The sequence below is a fragment of the Pelophylax lessonae genome (genome assembly GCF_965119305.1).
Source record: "Pelophylax lessonae genome assembly, chromosome: 9".
NCBI lineage: Eukaryota > Metazoa > Chordata > Amphibia > Anura > Ranidae > Pelophylax > Pelophylax lessonae.
The window spans coordinates 55860919-55881705 of NC_138776.1; the positions used below are offsets into that span (position 1 = coordinate 55860919).

Genomic DNA, 20787 nt, shown 5'->3' on the forward strand with positions numbered 1-20787 from the left:
TGCACTTACACTATATTGTCAAAAGTATTAGGACACCTGCCTTTACACACACACATGAACGTTAATAGCATCCCAGTCTTAAGGCCCGTACACACGATAAGAAAATCTGTAGGGAAAATTCGTCCAACGACCGATCTGTCGATCTTCGGATTGTTAGTATGGTGCTTTCGACAGCCAACTCCGACTTTTCGGCTGACAAAATCCTGATGTGCAGGCTATATCATTTTTGTCGTCCGTAATACAACTTCCGATTTTCATCTCATTTGTACAGATTTCGACGGAAAAAAATCTTAAGAGCAAGACTAGGCATGCTCAGAAACGAAAGAACACATACAAAGCAATCCAACACATGACATCACTTCTGAAGTAGAATTCTGTCGTAGGGGAAAATTCGAATGAAAATAACCTCTTCACTTTCCACATCAGACTAGCATGCCACAAAAAACGGACGACAGATCGTTCGATAATCTGATCGTGTGTACGGTGCTTTAGTCCGTAGGGTTCAATATTGAGTTGGCCTACCCTTTGCAGCTATAACAGATTTAACTCTTTTGGGAAGGCTGTCCACAAGGTTTAGGAATGTGCCTATTGGAATGTTTGACCATTCTTCCAAAAGCGCATTTGTGAGGTCGGGCACTGATGTGGGACACGAAGGCCTGGCTCGCAGTCTCCGCTCTGATTCATCCCAAAGGTGTTCTATTGGGTTAAGGTCAGGACTCTGTTCAGGGCAGTCAAGTTCCTCCACCTCAAACTCGCTCATCCATGTCTAGGTGGACCTTGCTTTGTGCATTGGTGCGCAGTCATGTTGGAACAGGAAGGGGCCATCCCCAAACTATTCCCACAAAGTTGGGAGCATGAAATTGTCCAAAATGTCTTAGAATGCTGACGCCTTAAGAGTTCCCTTTACTTGAACTAAGGGGCCAAGCCGAACCCCTGAAAAACTACCCCACACCATAATCCCCCCCCCCCCCCCACCAACTCAATATTGAACTCTACAAACTAAGACTGGGATGACATTAAAATTCATGTGCATGTAAAGGCAGGTGTCCCAATACTTTTGACAATATAGTGTATGTCTTTGTAACAAAAGGTACCATGTAACAATTCTAGAGAATGCTAGAGGGAATAAGCAAATACAATTAATTTGTTCATTCTCATTAGCATTCTGTAGAATTGTTACAAAGACTATTTTTTTCCTGTGCTCCTCAGCTGCATCTAGTGACCATCATGTGATATTTTTCTACTACCCATAATAAAGAGCATTTACTTTAAAAGAGAAAATAACCTGCTCAATTCGCACAGAACGAAAGTACGTTCAGATTCACTGGATGAAAGACTATGCAGATTTAATTTTTTTTTAAAAAACTGACCACTTACATTTTTTCTAACATTAAAATTTGTTTTCTCGCCATGTTGTTGTTTTTTTACTGGTATTATATAATTTTACTGCTATATAAACATATTTTTGGACATCTGTTTTGTAGGTGCTGCGTGTGACCTTCTATAAGGCTGGAGGTTGCACACCCCTCCAGTGTCCTTCAGAATCCATTCTTAGCTGTGTCAATGCAGATTTACTTATCAGTAAGAGAAGGTAACATTATTTCCCCATATGGTGACTCTGGGCTTTTTCACAGATCACGTAAGCCAACCTCCCAGCCATAACACCCCCCACACACAATACTGCTGATACAGGGAAATGGATGCTTGGTTTTATCTGCTAAATATGATAATCAGCAATTTTTCTGGGATATGTCCTACAAATGGACAGAATATTTATATATTTTCACTAGAATTCAAGGTAATCTTACAGGATCTGCTGAAGAAATAATAATATAGATACTGTACAGGAGAGTTGCTAAGTTGTATCCTGTCCTGGAAGGTCTAGGCCAGGGCTGTCATCTTTATCCTTTCTTAAATACTTAGTAAGTCCCTTATCCAGGGAAAGATTGTGCATTTAAGTTGGTCAACATACACGATGTGGCCAAATGTTTTTGGACAGCTGACCATCGCACCTATACATTCACCGGACCTTTATTAGGTACACCTGGCTAGTACCAGGTCAGACCCCTTTTTGCCTACAGAAATGCCCTAATTCTTTGTGGCCTAGATTGGAAACATTCCTCAGAATTTTGGTCCATAGTGACACGATAGCATCACACAGTTGCTGCAGATTTGTCGGCTGCACATCCGTGATGCAAATCTCCTGTTCCACCACATTCTAAAGGTGCTCTATTGGATTAAGATCTGGTGACTGTGGAGGCCATTGGAGTACAGTGACCTCATTGTCATGTTCAAGATACCAGTGGTGAGATGATTTGAGCTTTTGGCACTTTTCCACTGCAAGTACCGGCTCGGCTCTACTCGGCCCTGCTTGGCCTGGTTTGGTTTTCCACTGCATGGTACCACATGGTACGGTGTTGGAACGGTTCGGTATGGTTTGGTATGGTTTGCTTTTCCACTAAAGTAGTACTAAAGTAAGTGGGTGGGATAACAACGATTCTCTGACCAATCAATGGCTAGTAGTGACAAACAGTCAGCTGCATGCAAAGGATTGTGGGATATGGTACCGGTATGGTACCTCTTGGAACCACAATCGAGGTGGTACTGTTTTAGCGAGCCGTACCATTCGGTTCCATGTAGTGGAAAAGCGCCGCCGTACCGTACCGCACCGAACCGTTCCTACACCATACCATGCGGTACCAGCAGTGGAAAAGCACAAAAGCAAGCCGAACCGTTCGGTTCCATGCAGTGGAAAAGCGCCAATGTGACATGGTGCATTATCCTGCTGGAAGGAGCCATCAGAAGATGGGTACTCTATACTCATAAAGGAATGGACATGGTCAGCAACAATACTCAGGTAGGCCGTGGTGTTTAAACGATGCTCAATTGGTTCTAAGGGGCCCAAAGTGTGCCAAGAAAATATCCCCCGCGCCATTACACCACCACCATTGATACAAGGCAGGATGGATCCATGCTTTCACGTGGTTTACTCCAAATTCTTAACCTAACATCTGAATGTTGCAGCTGAAATTGAGATTTATCAGACCCGGCAACGTTTTTCCAATCTTCTATTGTCCAACTTTGGTGAGCCTGTGCTAATTGTAGCCTCAGTTTACTGTTCTTAGCTGACAATAGTGGCACCCACTGTGTGGTCTTCCGCTGCTCTAGCCCATCTGCTTCAAGGGTTGATGTGTTGTGCATTCAGAGATTCTGCATACCTTGGTTATACCGAGTAGTCATTTGAGTTACTTTTGCCTTCCTATCATCTCCAACCAGTCTGCCCCTTCTTCTCTGACCTCTGCCATCAACAAGGCATTTTTGTCCATAAAACTGCCGTTCACTGGATATTTTCTCTTTTTCGGATCATTCTCTGTAAACCCGAGAGATTGATGTGCGTGAAAATCCCAGTCGATCAGCAGTTTTTGAAATACTCAGACCAGCCCCTCTGGCACCAACAACCATACCATGTTCAAAGTCTCTTAAATCCAGTTTATTTCCCATTCTGATGCTCGGTTTTAACTTCAGCAAGTCGTCTTCACCATGTCTAGATGCCTAAATGCATTGAGTTGCCTGAATGTGATTGGCTGATTAGCAATTTGTGTTATCAAGCAATTGAACAGGTGTACCTAATAAAGTGGTCAGTGAGTGTACTGTATATGTCTAGGCACAGACCTACCTTGCAACATCAGAAGCCGAGAAAGAGGAAAACGCTGGAAAGGAAAAAATGTGGTATTCTACAATAAAAAGTGCAATAAATATTTAACATGACATAACTGAATGGTTCAATAAAGTCTAAGGAGCCCTTTTTTAAAAGAACATTTGCACATATATCAGAAGCATCTGTGCAAACTGAAGGAAATGTCACTGTCATTTCTGTAAGAGATTAATGCCTGTAACTCTGTCTAGTGGCCAAAATTTTGTTACGTTTTCTGAAATACCTCAGTGAGAAAACTATACTACATATACTGGAGGTACCTGATGATATAGGAGGTATTCTTCTACAAAAATGACGGTGACATTTTGTTCAGCTTGCAAAAATGCTTCTGACTTTCATGCAACTAATGTTTTATAAAGAGATCCTACCGTCTCTCTACCGACAGTACACACTCAGATTGATTTGTTTGTAAGTATACTTCCTTTTACTCACTATTAAAGATACCACTTGGGTAATGCGTAAGGCTAGTGCGCCCTCTTTTCCTTGTTTTACAATGTCCCCACTGGGTTCTCCTTCAACCCCTAGAGGGCAGCAAAGCCTGTGCTTTTATTGGAACTATCAAGGACCTGTGATCCATCCACCACCATTACACCACCCTTGAGTGCAGGAGGTTTTTTCTGTTTTTTTCTGCTCTTACAGCAATAGCACTACATATGTTGCAGGTCATACATTTCTTCACGCAGAAAAGGGCACTGTTTCATATAGTAATAAATCAGTCATTCATATACCACAGAATGCTAGAAGAACATTTCCTTGGGAGAAGGCTATAGCTTGTTCACATTGCATCTCCAAATGTTCCTGCAGATATCTGGCTTCCAGTTGGAGACTCTTCCAGGAAGGTGACAGAGGAGACATCCTGTAAGAGGAAACTTCTCTTACCTTCTTCCACGGATACTTCTTCTTAATGCTGCCCCTGCTCTCGCCCTAACCAGCAGGGCCATGTTCTATCTTACTCCCAACACTGCGGGCACTCTGAATTGCAGAATTCCACTATTTAGAGATTCCTTAGTCAAGATAGCTGTCAATATCTCACAGGATTTCAGTATCCAAAAGGGATGCTGTCCTCTCCAAGATGGCTGCCTGGAGCCCATAGCAAGAGAAAATTAGTTTTCAATAGGGCTTTTTTTCTCTTAGAGAATAAATGCAGGAACTCAACTATGCCTTTATGAGTGGAAGGGTCTTATAGGGGCATAAAATACCAGGAGTATGTTATAGTATAGACTTCAGGAGTGCACTATGTACAGAGTGCAGAGTTCAGGAGTGTGCTATGTACAGAATGCAGAGTTCAAGAGTGTGCTTTATATAGAGTGCAGAGTTCAGAAGTGTGCTATGTACAGAGTGTAGAGTTCAGGTGTGCGCTATGTACAGAATGCAGAGTTCAAGAGCGTGCATTATATAGAGTGCAGAGTTCAGAAGTGTGCTATGTACAGAGTAAAGAGTTCAGAAGTATGCTATGTTCAGAATGCAGAGCTCAAGAGTGTGCTTTATACAGAGTGCAGAGTTCAGAAGTGTGCTATGTACAGAGTAAAGAGTTCAGAAGTATGCTATGTACAGAATGCAGAGTTCAGAAGTGTGCTATGTACAGAGTTTAGAGTTCAGGAGTGCATATCTCACTGGCCACTTTAAACTAAAAATGTCTCCCCCCCTTTTGCCCTAATCACCTCTCTCCCTTACAGTACAGATTTCTCCCACTTCAAATCCCCCACCCTGACAAGATTGACATCCCCCTTCTAGCATAAGCCCACCCCCCCATCCATGCTCCAGATATAAGTTCTCTATCCCTTCCAGCGCATCCCCCTTGTCTCCCTCACCCAAATTCACCTTCATGTACAAATGTCATTTTACCTCTACCCCATCCCCACCCTGAATCTCCCCTTCCAGCACAGACCATAGATACAGTGTTGCTTGATGCAGGGTGGGAAATGTTGCTCCTCTGGGCTCCTCCTCACAGTCTATCATAAGACATGTCAGAGCCGAGGAGGAGCCTAGAGGAAACATCCCTCACCCTCTTAGACTAGTGTGATAGGCAGCACTAGGCAGGTAGAGATGCTGCAGGTGCCGGCACTTGCAGCGGGGCAATGCCTGGATACCTGGTGCTAGGGATGCCATTGGCATCCCCCCCTGTACTTTACACCAGCTGTGCCCAGGAAGGGTTCAGTGCTGCCGGTCATAGAGAAGCACTGTCACTTCTAAATACAGAAGTCGGGCTTCTGTGTTTAGAAGTACTAGTAGTATGCAAAAGGCTCTTCTTCATTGGGTGCCCCCATGGCAAGCCTCTTGCCATGGGGAACACATGCGGGCTTGCTTCCGAGTATAACTGCTGCGTCCTTTGACACAGACAGCGGGACTCGCCCCATCCCCCACTCCCGTGTCACAGGATTTGGTTGCCATTGGCTCCCGCTGCTATTAATCTGCCCAATGAGGAGAGAGACAGCGGCTAGAGCCACTGCACTCGTGCACAAAGCTGGATCAAATCAGTCTCAGGTAAGACCCCCCCCCCCCCCCCCCACACAGACAGTTTTTTAAGGCTTTACCACCAATGTAACTGCTTCCAACCCGCTGTATAGTAAAATAATGGTGGAGCGGGCGGCTCACGTTCTAGGCCGATGTCATATGACGTTGCCCAGTCTCGTCGTGATCGGGCGCCCGGTATTCACTGGTGGGCTGTGCCCCTGGAACACGGCACAACCCTGATCCCGGTAAAGAGCAGCGGTGTGGCTCTTTAACCATGTGATCGGCTGTGTCCAATCACAGCCGATCACATGTAAACAAGGAGATGCCGTTTATCGGCTCTCCTCGCCTTACACTGACAAAAAGTGAAGAGAGGAGAGCCGATCAGCAGCATCTCCTCACAGGGGAGACAGGTATAGGTAATCAGGGCCCTGATCATTAGTGCCCTGATTATAGTGCAGCCCCAACAGTGCCCATTAGTGATACCAACCTGTACCCATCAGTGACACCAGTCAGTGCCCATCAGTTTTGCCAATTTGTGCCCATAAGTGAGGCCAATCTGTGCCCATCAGTGATGCCAATCAATGCTGTCTTTCAGTGCCTGCCCATCAGTGCTGCTCATCATTGACCATCAGTGCTGCCCATCAGTGCCACCTATCATTGCCCATAAATGCCACCCTTCAGTGCTGCCTATCAGTGGCCGTCAGTGCTGCCTATTAGTACTCATTAGTGCTGCATATCAGTGCCCATCAGTGCTGCATATTAGTGCCTCCTCATCAGTGCCACCCCATCAGTTGAGCCTCATCAGTGCCCATCAGTGCAGCCTCATCAGTGCACATCAGTGAAGAAGAAACTTTATTTATTTACAAAACTTTGTGACAGTAGCTAAGAAAAACGTTTTATTTTTCAAAATTTTTGGTCGTTTTTTGTTTGATACAAAACCCAGTGGTGATTAAATACCACCAAAAAGAAAGCTCTATTTGTGGGAAGAGAATTATAAAAAATGTATTTGGGTACAGCGTTGTATGACCGCGCAATTCAAAGTGTTCAATTGGAATGGGCAGGAAGGGGGTGAAAGTGTCCAGTATCGAGGAGGTTAAAAACCGGCCAGAGATCTGTGGCACATTTGCGCATTCCCGAGGTCCTAGATACCAGTGGAGTGTGTGCATGCGCAGACCCGGTAGAGTACTGAAGCACATCTGCCCATGCGTGGCATATTCAAAGAAAAGGGGAGGTGCAGGAAAAAATACGGGGGGGGGGGAATAAAATTCCTCTTGAATGTCTCATTTATCATTAACTTCAATGTATTTTAACAAAATTATTGAACAATTTACAGAAATATTAGAAATGTTGCTGGCAAGGCTAAATCAGTCAAGTTCTATTTATGACTTGTCCTTCCCAGCACAGTAACACTCCCTGATTTTGTACATTACTCTCAGGTCAGCATCTGGTAATTTTCCATTTTGTGTATAAACACCAATCACTTATATAACACAATCACTTATATAATGGCCATACTTATTAATGATTACCAATATTGGGGGTCAGTCTCTGATGACCCCACCCCCATCCTTGTACATCTCTATATATACACACAGCTGTATGCAGAGAGTGTGCAGCTGACAGAAGCTCCGTGGGGACCAAGGTGAGTGTGGACACGGCATGGCAGCCTATCTATCACTACTGGTGATGGAGGGACTCTGCTTCAATATCTCTTCTCTTTACAGATGTTGCTGACCTGGATTGTCGGAATTTTTTGCCTGAGCGCCGTAAAAGGTAGAACAAAGCCAATATCTTTTCTATCTCCTACTATATGTGTTTTCAAAGCTTGCAATTTTAAAGCTAAAGTATATTCTGCTTATAAATTGCTTTCTCTGCCCCCCCCCCCCCCTTCATTAACATTATGATTTCATTTTTTAAAATAAAACATTTGCATTTTTGTCACATACCTTAATTTAGGCTCAGTGATGTCATCAGGGGACCTCTGTGCTTCTCTATACAAGAAGGCAGATCAGTGCCGGGACAAAGTCATCCAGTGCCCAGGGCAAGGATGCACAACTGCGCCCCCCTTCCCTTAGGGTCTGCGTCAAGGCGCCCCCCCATTCCTGTAATAAACCATTGTTCCCAGGGCAACCGCCCCCTCCTGCCCACCCCTTGTCCCAGCCCTAAGGCAGGTTATGCTTGGTGGGAGAGGCTGTACATACCTCCATGATAACATCACAGCACCCTGCCTTAGTACTTCTATCAAGAACCCTCAGTCCCGATACAAAAAGATGGCTGTGTCCTAGGAGGAGTTATGCAAATATCAAAATGCCTTGATTGGTAGGTGCCAGTTTGGAGGAGCGGGCATTCCTAGACAGGCTGTATTTACACACAGATCACCCTAGGTAATGCCTATATGTGATGCTGAGCCTCTATTATTGAAAGAACTGAAATCCAATGAAGGAAAGTGATGGGCGAAGGACAGTAAGTCTGGGAAGGAAAGAGCGAGATGATGCTGGATGTCTTCCAATCAGGGAAAGAAGCCGGCTCTATCTGACTTGCTGCAGCTTCTAATGCACATTTTGAGAAGCTCACAGTGTGCAATTAAATCTCTAAGCAAATTCAGTACAGGAGAGGAGCATGTACAACACAGACTGAAGGGAAGACTGGAGGTCAGATTTAATAACTTAGTTGGCCAACAGAAAGCAACACAAAAACTCCAAATTTATTCACTTATAAAACAATAAATCTTCTTTTTTTTAAAATCACAGTCACAGTAAAGGAGGTGCGGGTATGAACACATGGGGGTTTATTTACTAAAACCGGAGAGTGCAAAATCTGGTGCAGCTCTACATAGAAATGAGTCAGCTTCCAGGTTTTACTGTCAAAGCTTAACTGAACAAGCTGAAGTTAGAAGCTGATTGGCTACCATGCACAGCTGCACCAGATTTTGCACTCTCTCCAGTTTTAGTAAATCAACTCCATTGATTCCAGGCTGATGATCACCGTCTGACAGCAATGATCCTTTGACACACCAATAAGGCCTAAATGCTCTTTGCCATTGAAATTTAGGCCCCTTTCACACTGCTCTGTAGCCAAATCACGGTAAAAACGGATATGCTTTCAGATGCATTTTCTGTGCGTTTCTGGTGCATTTTTGGGTTGCCTGCACCTGTGAAAAATTGACATGTGACTTAAAAAACACACCAAAGATGCAAAGGGCAGTGCGGTTTTACAGCAATTTTTCCGCAATTTTTATTTTTTCCCCATTCATTTTAATGGAGAGCTAAATTTTTGGTGGGGTTTTCAAAACCGCAACTAAAAATGCAACATGCAGGACTTTTCAAAACTCACTGCACCCATAATGCAGTAATGTAAAAAGTCCCATAGGATTTAAAGGGAAACATTTTTCTTGCAAGGTAAAAACGCAGGAAAAATGTATCAGTGTGAAAAGAACCCTTACTGTACAGGAAATAGTGGACCCCCAGAGCTGGGGCTGGTCACATCATGTCCTTTTTTTAAGGGGTTCCACTATTTGCAGAGGATCAAAAATTCTGTAACAAAAAATAAATAAGTATTAATAATAAGAATACTTGCCCATAATATCTATATATCTGTATATCTATCTAAATCGATATATATATATATATATATATAATGCTCGCTAATGTGTGCAATATCCACAGTTAAATGGAGTCAATCTATCTAAAAGTGATATATGCATTCAATGTGCAGTCTGCAGGATTAAGTGATCTGTTGAGTTCTTTAATGATTTGAGGAAAACCTTTCTGCCATAGCTTCTAACTTTGGTCTGCCCCCACCTCAGAGTTTCGAGTGTTCCTTGAGGTGTTCCTTCTCTTGCAACATTCTCAATTACATAAAATATCCAGTAGGAATAGTGGGAATCCCTCATAATGGGCACAGTAGATGTGCAGAACTGGGAACTTACCACAGGGATGGTGGGAACTCTTCATAAGGGTATCAACAGGTGTGCAAATTCTTGAACTCAGCACTGGGATGGTGGGAACCCTTCATAATGAGCACAGCAGGTGTGCAGACCTGGGAACTTAGCACAAGGGTGGTGGGAACCCACCCATAAGGGTATCAACAGGTGTGCAGACTCAGGAGCTCAAATGGTGGGAACCTCTCATATTGGGCACGGTCAGTGTGCAAACCTGGGATCATACCATAGGCATGGTGGAAACTCTTCATAAGGGTATCAGCACGTGTGCAAACCCTTGAATTCAGTGCTGGGATGGTGAGAACTCCTCATATTGGGCACAGCATGTGTGCATACCTGGGAACTTACTACAAGGATGGTGGGAACCCAAGCATACAAATATTAACAGGTGTGCAGACCCAGGAGCTCTGTGCAGAAATGGTGGGAACCTCTCATATTGGGCACAGTAGTTGTGCAGACCTGGGAACATAATATAGGGATGGTGGGAACTCTTCATAAGTGTATCAAAAGGTGTGCAAACCCACTGCTGTATTTTGGCCTAGGCCAACAAGGCCCAGGCCTAGGGCGGCACTTTGCAGGGGGGCAGCAAAAAAGCCACCCCCTCCACCTGAAACTCTATTGGCCACTGGTTGCTAGAACCGCTTCTCTCTCACCCCCCCTCTCTCTCACCCCCCTCTCTCTCTCACTCACCCCCTTCTCTCTCTCTCTCAGCCCTCCTCTCTTTCTCCCTCTCTCTCTTTTAACCCCTCTCTCTTTCTCTATCATCCCCCCTCTCTCTCTCATCCCCCCCTCTTTCTCTCACCCCCCTCTCTCTCTCACCCCCCTCTCTTGCCCTCTCACTCTCATCCCCACTCTCTCATCCCTCTCTCTCTCACTCCCTCTCTCTCCCTCTCATTCCCCCTCTCTCACATTCCCCCTCTCTCTCATCCCCCCACTCTCTCATCCACCCTCTCTATCTCACCCCCCCTCTCTCTCTCATCCCCCCCTCACTCTCTCATCTCCCTCTCTCTCTCATCTCCCCTCTCTCTCATCTCCCCTCTCTCTCTCATCCCCCCTCTCTCTCTCTCATCCCCCCTCTCTCTCTCATCTCCCCTCTCTCTCTCATCCCCTCTCTCTCTCTCTCTCATCCCCCTCTCTCTCTCATCCCCCCTCTCTCTCTCATCCCCCCTCTCTCTCTCATCCCCCTCTCTCTCTCCCTCACCCGCCCCCTCTCTCTTTCTCTCCTTCCCTCACCCACCCCCTCTCTCTCTCTCTCACCCACCCCCCTCTCACCCCCCCTCTCATGAGATCTCAGGGGTTCATGCTGGGACTTGTAGTCCTTCAATTTTGGAGGGAGTCACATCTGTTAAAAAAGGAGTGGGGCAAATTTACATAAGGGGGGGGGAGGCGCCCGATTTTAGTCTTGCCTAGGGCAGCACAAAACCAAGATACACCACTGTGCAAACCCTTGAATCCAGTACAAGGATGGTGGGGACCCTTCACAATGAGCATAGCAAGTGTGCAGACCTGGGAACTCAGCACATGGATGGTGAAAACCCCTCATAATGGGCACAGCAAGTGTGCAGATCTGGGAACTTACCATAAAGATTGTGGGACCCCCTGCAGAAGGGTATCAACAGGTGTGCAGACCCGGGATCTCCATGTAGAAATGGTGGGAACCCCTCGTATTGGGTACAGCTGGTGTACAAACCTTGGAACACACCATAGGGATGGTGAGAACTCTTCATTAGGTTATCAACAGGTGTACAAACTCTTGAATCCAGTGGAGGGACATAGGAACCCTTCACAATGGGCACAGAAGGTGTGCAGACATGGAAACTCAGCACAGAGATGGTTGTAGTCCTTCATTAAGGGAAATTTAACACAGGGATCTCACTAATAAATCCCTGAAAAATAGAAGAAGCAGGGTTTAATTCTCCAGCACTCACCAAACATAAAAATGTCGGTTTTGTGTGGAGTGACCTTTTAGAAATCACATTTCTCATTTGTTCTATCCAGGTGCCGAGGTCTGCTACAACAGAGTGGGATGCTTTAATGATGCCAAGCCCTGGGCTGGCACTGTGCAGAGACCCATTACAAAGTTACCCTGGTCCCCAGAACAGATCAACACTCGATTCCTGCTGTACACCAGGAGCAACCAGAACAGCTTTCAGGTAATGGATAATGCCTGTTATTTAGTGCGGGGGGGGGGCTCATTTTTTAGGGGGTGATGGCTTGTTCCTGAAATTAGCTTTGGGGGTTGGTTAATTCAAATGCAGGGGTGGGCCATTCTGTTTTATTTTATTGCTGCCTTTGCCCCCTATTGGGGAGCTTTTGCCTAACTTTGTCTAAAGCCTCGTACACACGCAACGATTGTTGGCCGTGAATTTTCGGCCAACGTCCGATCGGCCGATTGTCGGCTTGTTAGTATGATGCTTCCGACAACCGACTGCGACTTTTCGGCCGAACAAAATCTGGTGTGCAGGCTATAAAATTTTTGTTGGCCGTCAACACAACGGCCGATTGTTCGTCAGTCAGTACAGATTTCGGCAGACAAAAATCTGATGAGCAAGACTGGGCATGCTCAGAGAAGAAAAAACACACGAAAAGTAAACCAGCACATGACATCACTTCTGAAGTTGGTTGTTGTTGGCCGAAAAAATTTGTGTGCAGTCTAGAGCACATTTTAGCCAACACAACAACCCTGGACAAAAGACGGCCGATCGGTCGGCCAACAATCGTTGCGTATGTACGAGGCATTAGTAATAGTAGGGTTAGAAACAAGAAGAGCGGGTGTCCCTGGGACAGGAAGACACAGACAGTAATATTATCCTGTTTTTTTAAATTTATTATACATATTTACCAAATTATGCTTCTGGTCGACTGTACATTTTATCCACCCACATTCGAGGTCATCATGGTCAAATCACACCAACTTTACGAGGTGGTCCCGTGAGTACCCTTCCCTATAAATGTGGGAACCACACACACTCGTGACATCAATCCCTGCAGTTATTGCCTTGCTTATACCAGCTCTGGTTTTACCCCCTTCATGACCAGGCCATTTTTAGTTACATGGCACTCTGCTACTATAACTGACATTTGCGCGGTCATGCAGCGCTGTACCCAAACAAAATTTATATCATTTGTTTCACACAAATGGAGCTTTCTTTTAGTGCCGGTTCACACTGGGGCGACCTGTGAGGCGACCTGGTCGCCTCACAGGTCGCCGCAGGTCGCCTCCCATAGGGAAGCTGCGGACCCGTTCTAATAGGAGCGACACAAGTCGCTCCGACCTAGAAAAAGGGTCCGGAGCTTCTTTGGGGCGACCAGGAGGCGACCGCCATAGACTTCAATGTTATGAAGTCCGTGGCGGCCGCTCCGAGGTCGCGGCGCGCTGCTCGCACCACGATCTCAGAGGTCGCCCCTGCAAGTAGCGTCGCGGTAATGTGAACCGGCACTTAGTGGTATTTGATCACCACTGTGTTTTTATTTTTTATTATATAAACAAACAAATCCGACAATTTTGAAAAAAAAATGAAAAAACAAATATTTTTTACTTTCTGCTATAAAACACGTCCAATAAAAAAAAAATCAAATCTCTTAATAAATTTTTTTTGAATACATTTTGACCAAAATGTATTCTGTTACATCTTTGTAAAAAAAATCCCAATAAGTGTATATTGTTTGATTTGTGTGAAAGTTATAGCGTCTACAAACTATGAAATATACACTATATTTATTGTCAAAGGTATTTTGACGCCTGTCTTTACACACACATGAACTTTAATGGGATCCCAGTCTTGGTCCATAGGGTTCAATATTGAGTTGGCCCACCCTTTGCAGCCATAACAGCTTCAACTCTTCTGGGAAGGCTGTCCACAAGGTTTAGGAGTGTGCCTATGGGAATGTTTGTCCATTCTTCCAGAAGCGCATTTGTGAGGTCTCACACTGATGTTGGACGAGAAGGCCTGGCTCGCAGTGTCCGCTCTAATTCATCCCAAAGGTGTTCTATCGAGTTGAGGTCAGGACAGTCAAGTTCCTCCACCCCAAACTAACTCACCCATGTCTTTATGGACCTTGCTTTGTGCACTGGTGTGCAGTCATGTTGGAACAGGAAGGGGCCATCTCCAAACTGTTCCTACAAAGTTGGGAGCATGAAATTGTTCAAAATGTCTTGATATGCTGACGCCTTGCTTTGTGCACTGGTACAAATAATTTGGTGGAGGGGGGATTATGGTGTGGGGTTGTTTTTCAGGGATTGGACTTGGCCCCTTAGTTCCAGTGAAGGGAAATCTTAAGGCGTCAGCATACCAAGACATTTTGAACATGTTTGTGCTCTTAACTTTGTGGGAACAGTTTGGGGATGGCCCCTTCCTGTTCTAACAACATGACTGCCCACCAGTGCACAAAGTAAGGTCCATAAACATACGGGCAATGTCTTCTACAGAAAAGGACTGGGAATGGCTCTTTTTCAGAGACAATTTATTTGAATGTTGCAGCCAACGCATTTTGGTTAACCACCTGCCGACCGCTTGTTTTACTGCTACAGTGCAGGCCGGCGGTGCAAATTTGGATTGACCCTCATTACAAAGGACTTATTTTGCCTTTAATCAAATCAATCAGACTCCATAAATCCAGCTAGACCCTCCCAGGGCTCAAGTAATCTTTCACAGAACTCTTGCTCAATAAATCCAACAATCCTCTCAGGTGATGTAGCATGGATCAGTGCTCAAAAAGATAAAAAAAAACTGACATAGTGCTCACTGAGGTATTTTTACAAAGAAAAAAAAGAAAAAAAAAACATGGGTAGATAGTTTAAACATTAGCAATATACAGATGCCTCCAGCTGCATGGAAACTTCTCTTCCTTGTGCAGAGTGCTGCCTCTTTGCATTTCATCATTCTGACATCATCAGGGGCACCAAGAAAAACAATATTATATATTATGCACACCTTGTTTATCGAATATAACACTGCATACTACTTCGTTTATATAACATGTTCTCTTTTTTAATACCATATCTTTCTACTAAGACATGTCAAAAAAAGGTTGTTCTTGTTTTGCTTTAAGAAATAATTAAAAAAAAAAAGTAATATAGTCATGCGCCTAAGGTTATTAAAACATTATAAAACTTTATTGATTACTCAATACATCCATCCCTTGATAATTAACTTAAACCCATTTAACTATTTAAATCGATTTTTATTTTACAGTGATGTAGGATATCTTGTTTCCTGACTCTGATGAAAGGGGGGGGGGGGGGAGAGTATTGAGTCCCCGAAACATGTTGGATTTTCTTGTGATTTCCTGATGTCTGAAAGAAAGATTTATTGGAATTATACTATAATTGTGACACTCCAGCTCTCTCTACCAGAGTTGTATAAAGTACTCAAAACCCATACTTGAGTAAAAGTACAAGTGCTCGATCAAAAAGTGACTGGAGTAGAAGTGGAAGTGCTCGATCAAAAAGTGACTTGAGTAGAAGTGGAAGTGCTCGATCAAAAAGTGACTTGAGTAGAAGTACTAAAGTATTCAACATTTTTTGTACTTAAGTATTGCAAGTAGTTTTTTTTTTTTTAAATTTTGCTACTCAAGTACTGAAAGTAAAAGTACAAGTACTGTGTTATGTAGTTATTAAAGAAAGAAGTCAAAAGTTTGAACATCATATTGTTTTTTATTATTTCAAATGCAGCTTTTATTTATACATACAGTAGCATTTATTTTCGTATGCGCTGATAATACACATGTTTTGAGCTTCATGAAACCTGCCATCTACTGTTCTGGCAGTGGTAATTTTTATAATTGTAACGAGTAACTATGCAGCACAAAAAAAAAAATCGGAGTAGAAGTATTGAAATCATTGAAAAAATGTAGTGAAGTAAAAGTGGAAGTAGGAGAAAAAAATTCTACTCCAGGAAAGTACAGATACCGCCTTTCAGTACTTAAGTACAGTAGTGAAGTAGTTCTACTTAGTTACTATACATCTCTGCTCTCTACACTTCTTAGACTACTCTGGGAGTCAGAGAGTGGTCTCTAAAATTCAGATCTAAAGTCTTATCCTTCCTGTTTTGCGCTCAGCACCCTACCAACACACCTGTTGTTGAATATCATTAACCTGAGAGAGGTTCTTACCTTTCCCAGTTATTAAAAAAAATGATGTGCATATGTTTTATCTTGGAGAATACTATTTCCAGCTGTACTTAGTGTTATTAACCCCACAACAGTAAAATCAGAGTGTATATGCAGTAAAGCATGCTTCTTCTACTCACTGTGGAACCTAAGGTTTTGATCCTCTGCATTGTGTAAAAATGCTGTTTGATCCTGTCTTCCCTGATCATCCCCTTTTTCCACTGTCCCCAATCCATCTCCTGATAGAACAGAGCCTTTGAAGTCACTCATGCTCAGTTTAGTGTGTATTGCTAGAAAGTTTTTTTATTTTTTACTTGGAGTCAGTGTTGGGGTAGTTACTCAAAAAATGTAACTAGTTACTAGTTACTTCTGTAAATTGTAACAAGATTACTTTACTAGTTACTGCATTTGAAAAGTAACTTCACTACTTATTACTTTACTTACCTCTTTCTTAATTGACCATGTAGAAGAAGATACATGACACTCTTTCTGCATAGAGTTTATTGTATAAACACAGGCTTTGGGAAACATGAGAACAAAACCTGAAAAAACAGAATAAAACATAAAGTGCAACAAAAAGTCATAAACTTCATCTCTCTCTATTCTTCGAAATAACGATTGTATCGCACGGCTTGGGTAACGCAGGAAAGCGCGTTCCTATAGTCTAGTAAAGTAGTGTAGTTACCTCCTATAGCCTAGTAAAGTAGTGTAGTTACCAATATTAGTATTGTAACTAGTTACATTACTTCGTTACCAAAAAAAGTAATGTAGTTACTGTAATCAGTTACTTTGTAACTAGTTACCCCCAACACTGCTTGGAGTGCATGTGATCAGCACAGGGCCAATCAAAACTGTCCAGGCAGAGGGTCAGGGGTCATTCAGCCTCATAGAACCGTCAGAGGAGAATGAAAACTCATTCTACAAGCTTTACCCAGACACTGATAGAAGTCACAAGACTGCTATATACTGCTGATGACAACAGGGATTTTAGCAGTTTATATTTACTAAAATATTTGCATTTCCATGTGCTGCGTACTGTGAGAGACCAGATATAGTGAATGCAGGCTCCTGGGGAGACCAGATATAGTGAATGCAGGCTTCTGGGGAGACCAGATATAGAGAATGCAGGCTCCTGGGGAGACCAGATATAGTGAATGCTGGGACCTGGGTTTAGTAACACTTTAAGATGACACAGCAGAGCATAAAATAAATTATACATCAAAAAGGACAGAAAATTCCTTCTGCCTTTCAGCTGTTTTCTATCATATAGTTTATCTAAAATCAAGAAAAAATCCCATGCAGTGGGGCCCTTGAACTGGCACGTTGCCGGTTTCTACCGTACTTTGTGACGTGGTCACTCAGAACTGAAAAATGATTGAAATATTGGCTGGTAGATCGCTGTGAATTCTGTTCCAGTTGGAATGGTTCAGTTCCCATTTTCTTTCCCATTGAAAGCTGATGGACATCCTCAAAAACTGTAAACAGGGCCGCTAATAAGGTAGTACAGCCAGCCCTCCTGTACTGGGCACAGGTCCCATTAGTTTCAAAAGGGGGGCCCAGGCACCTGCCTAGCAGGAGGGCCGACTGTACTGTCTCATTGCAGACACCGATCCTCTTCTGTCTCCTGTCTCCCACCGCAGTGCTGCCAGCTTCTCCTCCTCTCTCTGACTCCGGGTGCACTGCAAGGGGATGGCTTGTAGAACATGCGCCCCTTCCATCTGCTGTCCAGGCCCCCCTTTGTGCCCCTTTCCCCCGCAGTGCTGGCGGCTTCCCTCTTCTCCCACCGTCAGCTGCTGTAGGCACACAGGACATTTACTGGCCCCTTCCTTTCCTGAATGAACACAGTGAGTGATTGATACTAATCACTCCTGTGTCCACTTATCATTGAAACATAGTAAACTGTGTTTACTATGCTTCAGTTTGTGAATGAGCAAGAAGCCTCAGAGTGCTTCCTATTCATTCATCTGTGCAGCAGAAGCTGCAGAGAAAGGGATTGATAACTCTATGTCCTCAGTCACTTTTAGCCTGGGGAAGGGGGGGGGGCACTGTCAGATAGGCTGTGTGATGGGAGTCATTTTGGTTGGGGGGGCCCGTGGAACGCAGCTTACCTTAGAGAGGTTGGGAAATCCCTCTTATGTGTAAGTCACCCCATGTCTATGAGGGACACAGGGTGACCAAGGAAATGGACAGGTACTTAATGGACACTGAGAATGTGGTTTGTATTACTGTACTTTAAATGGGATAGTAATATTTATCAACCATATATCTCAAGAAACATATGAAGACTGCTTCACACAGTCAGACTCATAGCAGATGCTAATATCATCAGCTTAACCACCTATCTTCCACACTGATGATGCTGATTTACTCACCTGTTATCCACTGTGGGTTCTGCGTTTACACTCATGATAATGTGTATTGTACTTCATGATCTCGAGGATGGCAGTCTGTTAGTTAATTGGCTCAGGTTGATTGAATCATTGTCATCTATTAGTTACTGGTAGAAAACTAGAATACTGTTTGTGTAGGTTATTCTTTGGATAATTAGTTCAAGTTATTTATATTTCTGTATACAATTTCATCTTCATATGATAATGTATTCAGGCACCTGACCTGGGGGGTAATCTGATCAGGAGGCGGATGTCCATCCTGTATATATTCAGTGTGAGTTTGTTCAAATAAAGATTCCAGTTCTCTACAAGCTAAGTTCCATCTAGTTTTGTATGGGGGACGGCTAGAATATCTAATACCTATGTTCACGATTGGAGGAAGACGTATACTGACGGAAGCCCACAAACACAGTGTGGGTCGCAGTTTTGTTACATGCTGTATGGGCCCCTGTGATTTCTAACAGCAGCCCTGGTCATGAAACAGCCAAGTGTCAAGCTACAATGGAGACCATATCATCTTAAAAGCCAAAGACGGAGCCATCTTTGTTTAGGCATCATGCAGGGTCACCATAAACTTCCTGGACCGAGATGCCAGCTCAGAGATGACACAGTCGTTTAAATTCTGGTGTTCAGTTCTTGGCTGTGGTCACAAATGTCCGAATTATGAATGAAACTATACACAATAGTTTCTGAAGAACATATCATTTCTGCTTTTCCTCTGACAGCAATCACATTCACTAATAGACAATAACTTACTGGGTAATCTTTTCTTGCAGACGATCAGCGCTGCTAACCCATCCACCATCTCCTCCTCCAATTTTCGCACCACCAGGAAGACCCGTTTTGTCATCCACGGCTTCACTGACAGCGGCACGGCCACTTGGCTGTCTGATATCTGTAGGGTAAGTGAATCTTTCTTCTGACCTCTTGTTTTATTTCTGGATATAATTCAATAATGTACAAAATAACACAGACCACTGCCATGGCCTACCTCAGTCAGAAGGTGGGCATCTGCATTTAAATTCAGTACACATCACTTTAATGCAAGACCCAAAGGATCAGATAACTTTCTTAATAAAAATGACACCTCCTTCTGCAGCTAGTAGAAGTTATTGAGTTAAAAGAGATGTATGGGTTTAATTTTTTTATTTTTTTTATTCATACTAACTAGGTGGATGCAGCATCTCTTCACCGGTGCCTCTACTCTGGCAACCGAGCTATCATACACCGCCGATCTCTCAGTTTTCACAGCTTCATGAGCAGAGAGCTGATGACTGTCAGTCATCGCTCTCCGCTCTGACTCCTCCTCGCTCACTGGAGCGTTGGGCTGGGGAGAGGGTGGGACGAGAGGCCAGCTCAGGCTCTCAGCGGCCCGCTGAGAGGCTGAGCTGGGTGTTGGTCCAGGCACTTGGCGGATCCCGATCCTGTGATCGTGATACATACATATTCGCCAGCACACCATAGATCTTGCACAGCAGTCCGAAGAAACTTTTTATTGCAAAAGGATCACATTAAGAAAGGTGAAACGTTTCGGATTCACGCAGGACCCCTTCGTCAGGCATGTGATGACTGTCAGTCATCGCTCTCTCCGCTCTGACTCCTCCACCCTCACTAAAGCGTTGGGCTGTGGAGGGGGTGGGAAGAGAGGCCGGCTCAGGCTCTCAGCGGCTCACTGAGAGGCTGAGCTGGGTGTTGGTCCAGGCACTTGGCGGATCCCGACCCTGTGAGCGTGATACATACATATTCGCCAGCACACCATAGATCTTGCACAGCAGTCCAAAGAAACGTTTTATTGCAAAAGGATCACATTAAGATAGGTGCAACGTTTCGTAGTCACGCAGGACACCTTCGTCAGGCATGTGATGACATCACATGCTTGACGAAGGGGTCCTGCATGACTCCGAAACATTGCACCTATCCTAATGTGATCCTTTTGCAAAAAAAAATTTCTTCGGACTGCTGTGCAAGATCCTTGGTGTGCTGTCAAAACTGTATGTATCTATGATAGATCCAGTGTCCAGCTGGTGAACGTTGCAGCACCCACAACAGATGTGCCTATATCCAGGAAGGCGTGCAATGGGAATATGAACTATTCCGTGGTCGTGATGACGCAGAGCCTGGACTGACTTCTGTGACATCACCAGAGAGAGGACTTTAGCCCGTTCTCTGCTAAAAAA

The 20787-nt window shown here is 44.1% G+C and overlaps 1 protein-coding gene across 1 annotated transcript in view; it reads left to right on the plus strand.

The window, feature by feature from the left end:
• Positions 1–7893: 7893 nt before the first annotated feature.
• The window catches only part of LOC309563779 (pancreatic triacylglycerol lipase-like), a gene marked incomplete at both ends in the record, with an annotated part of 32888 nt that continues 19994 nt past the window's right edge, over positions 7894–20787 (plus strand). Inside the window, 3 exons of the mRNA XM_082268383.1 lie at positions 7894–7942; positions 12108–12262; positions 19387–19512. Coding sequence (XP_082124509.1) covers positions 7894–7942; positions 12108–12262; positions 19387–19512 — 330 coding nt within the window. The remainder of the gene's footprint in view (positions 7943–12107; positions 12263–19386; positions 19513–20787) is intronic.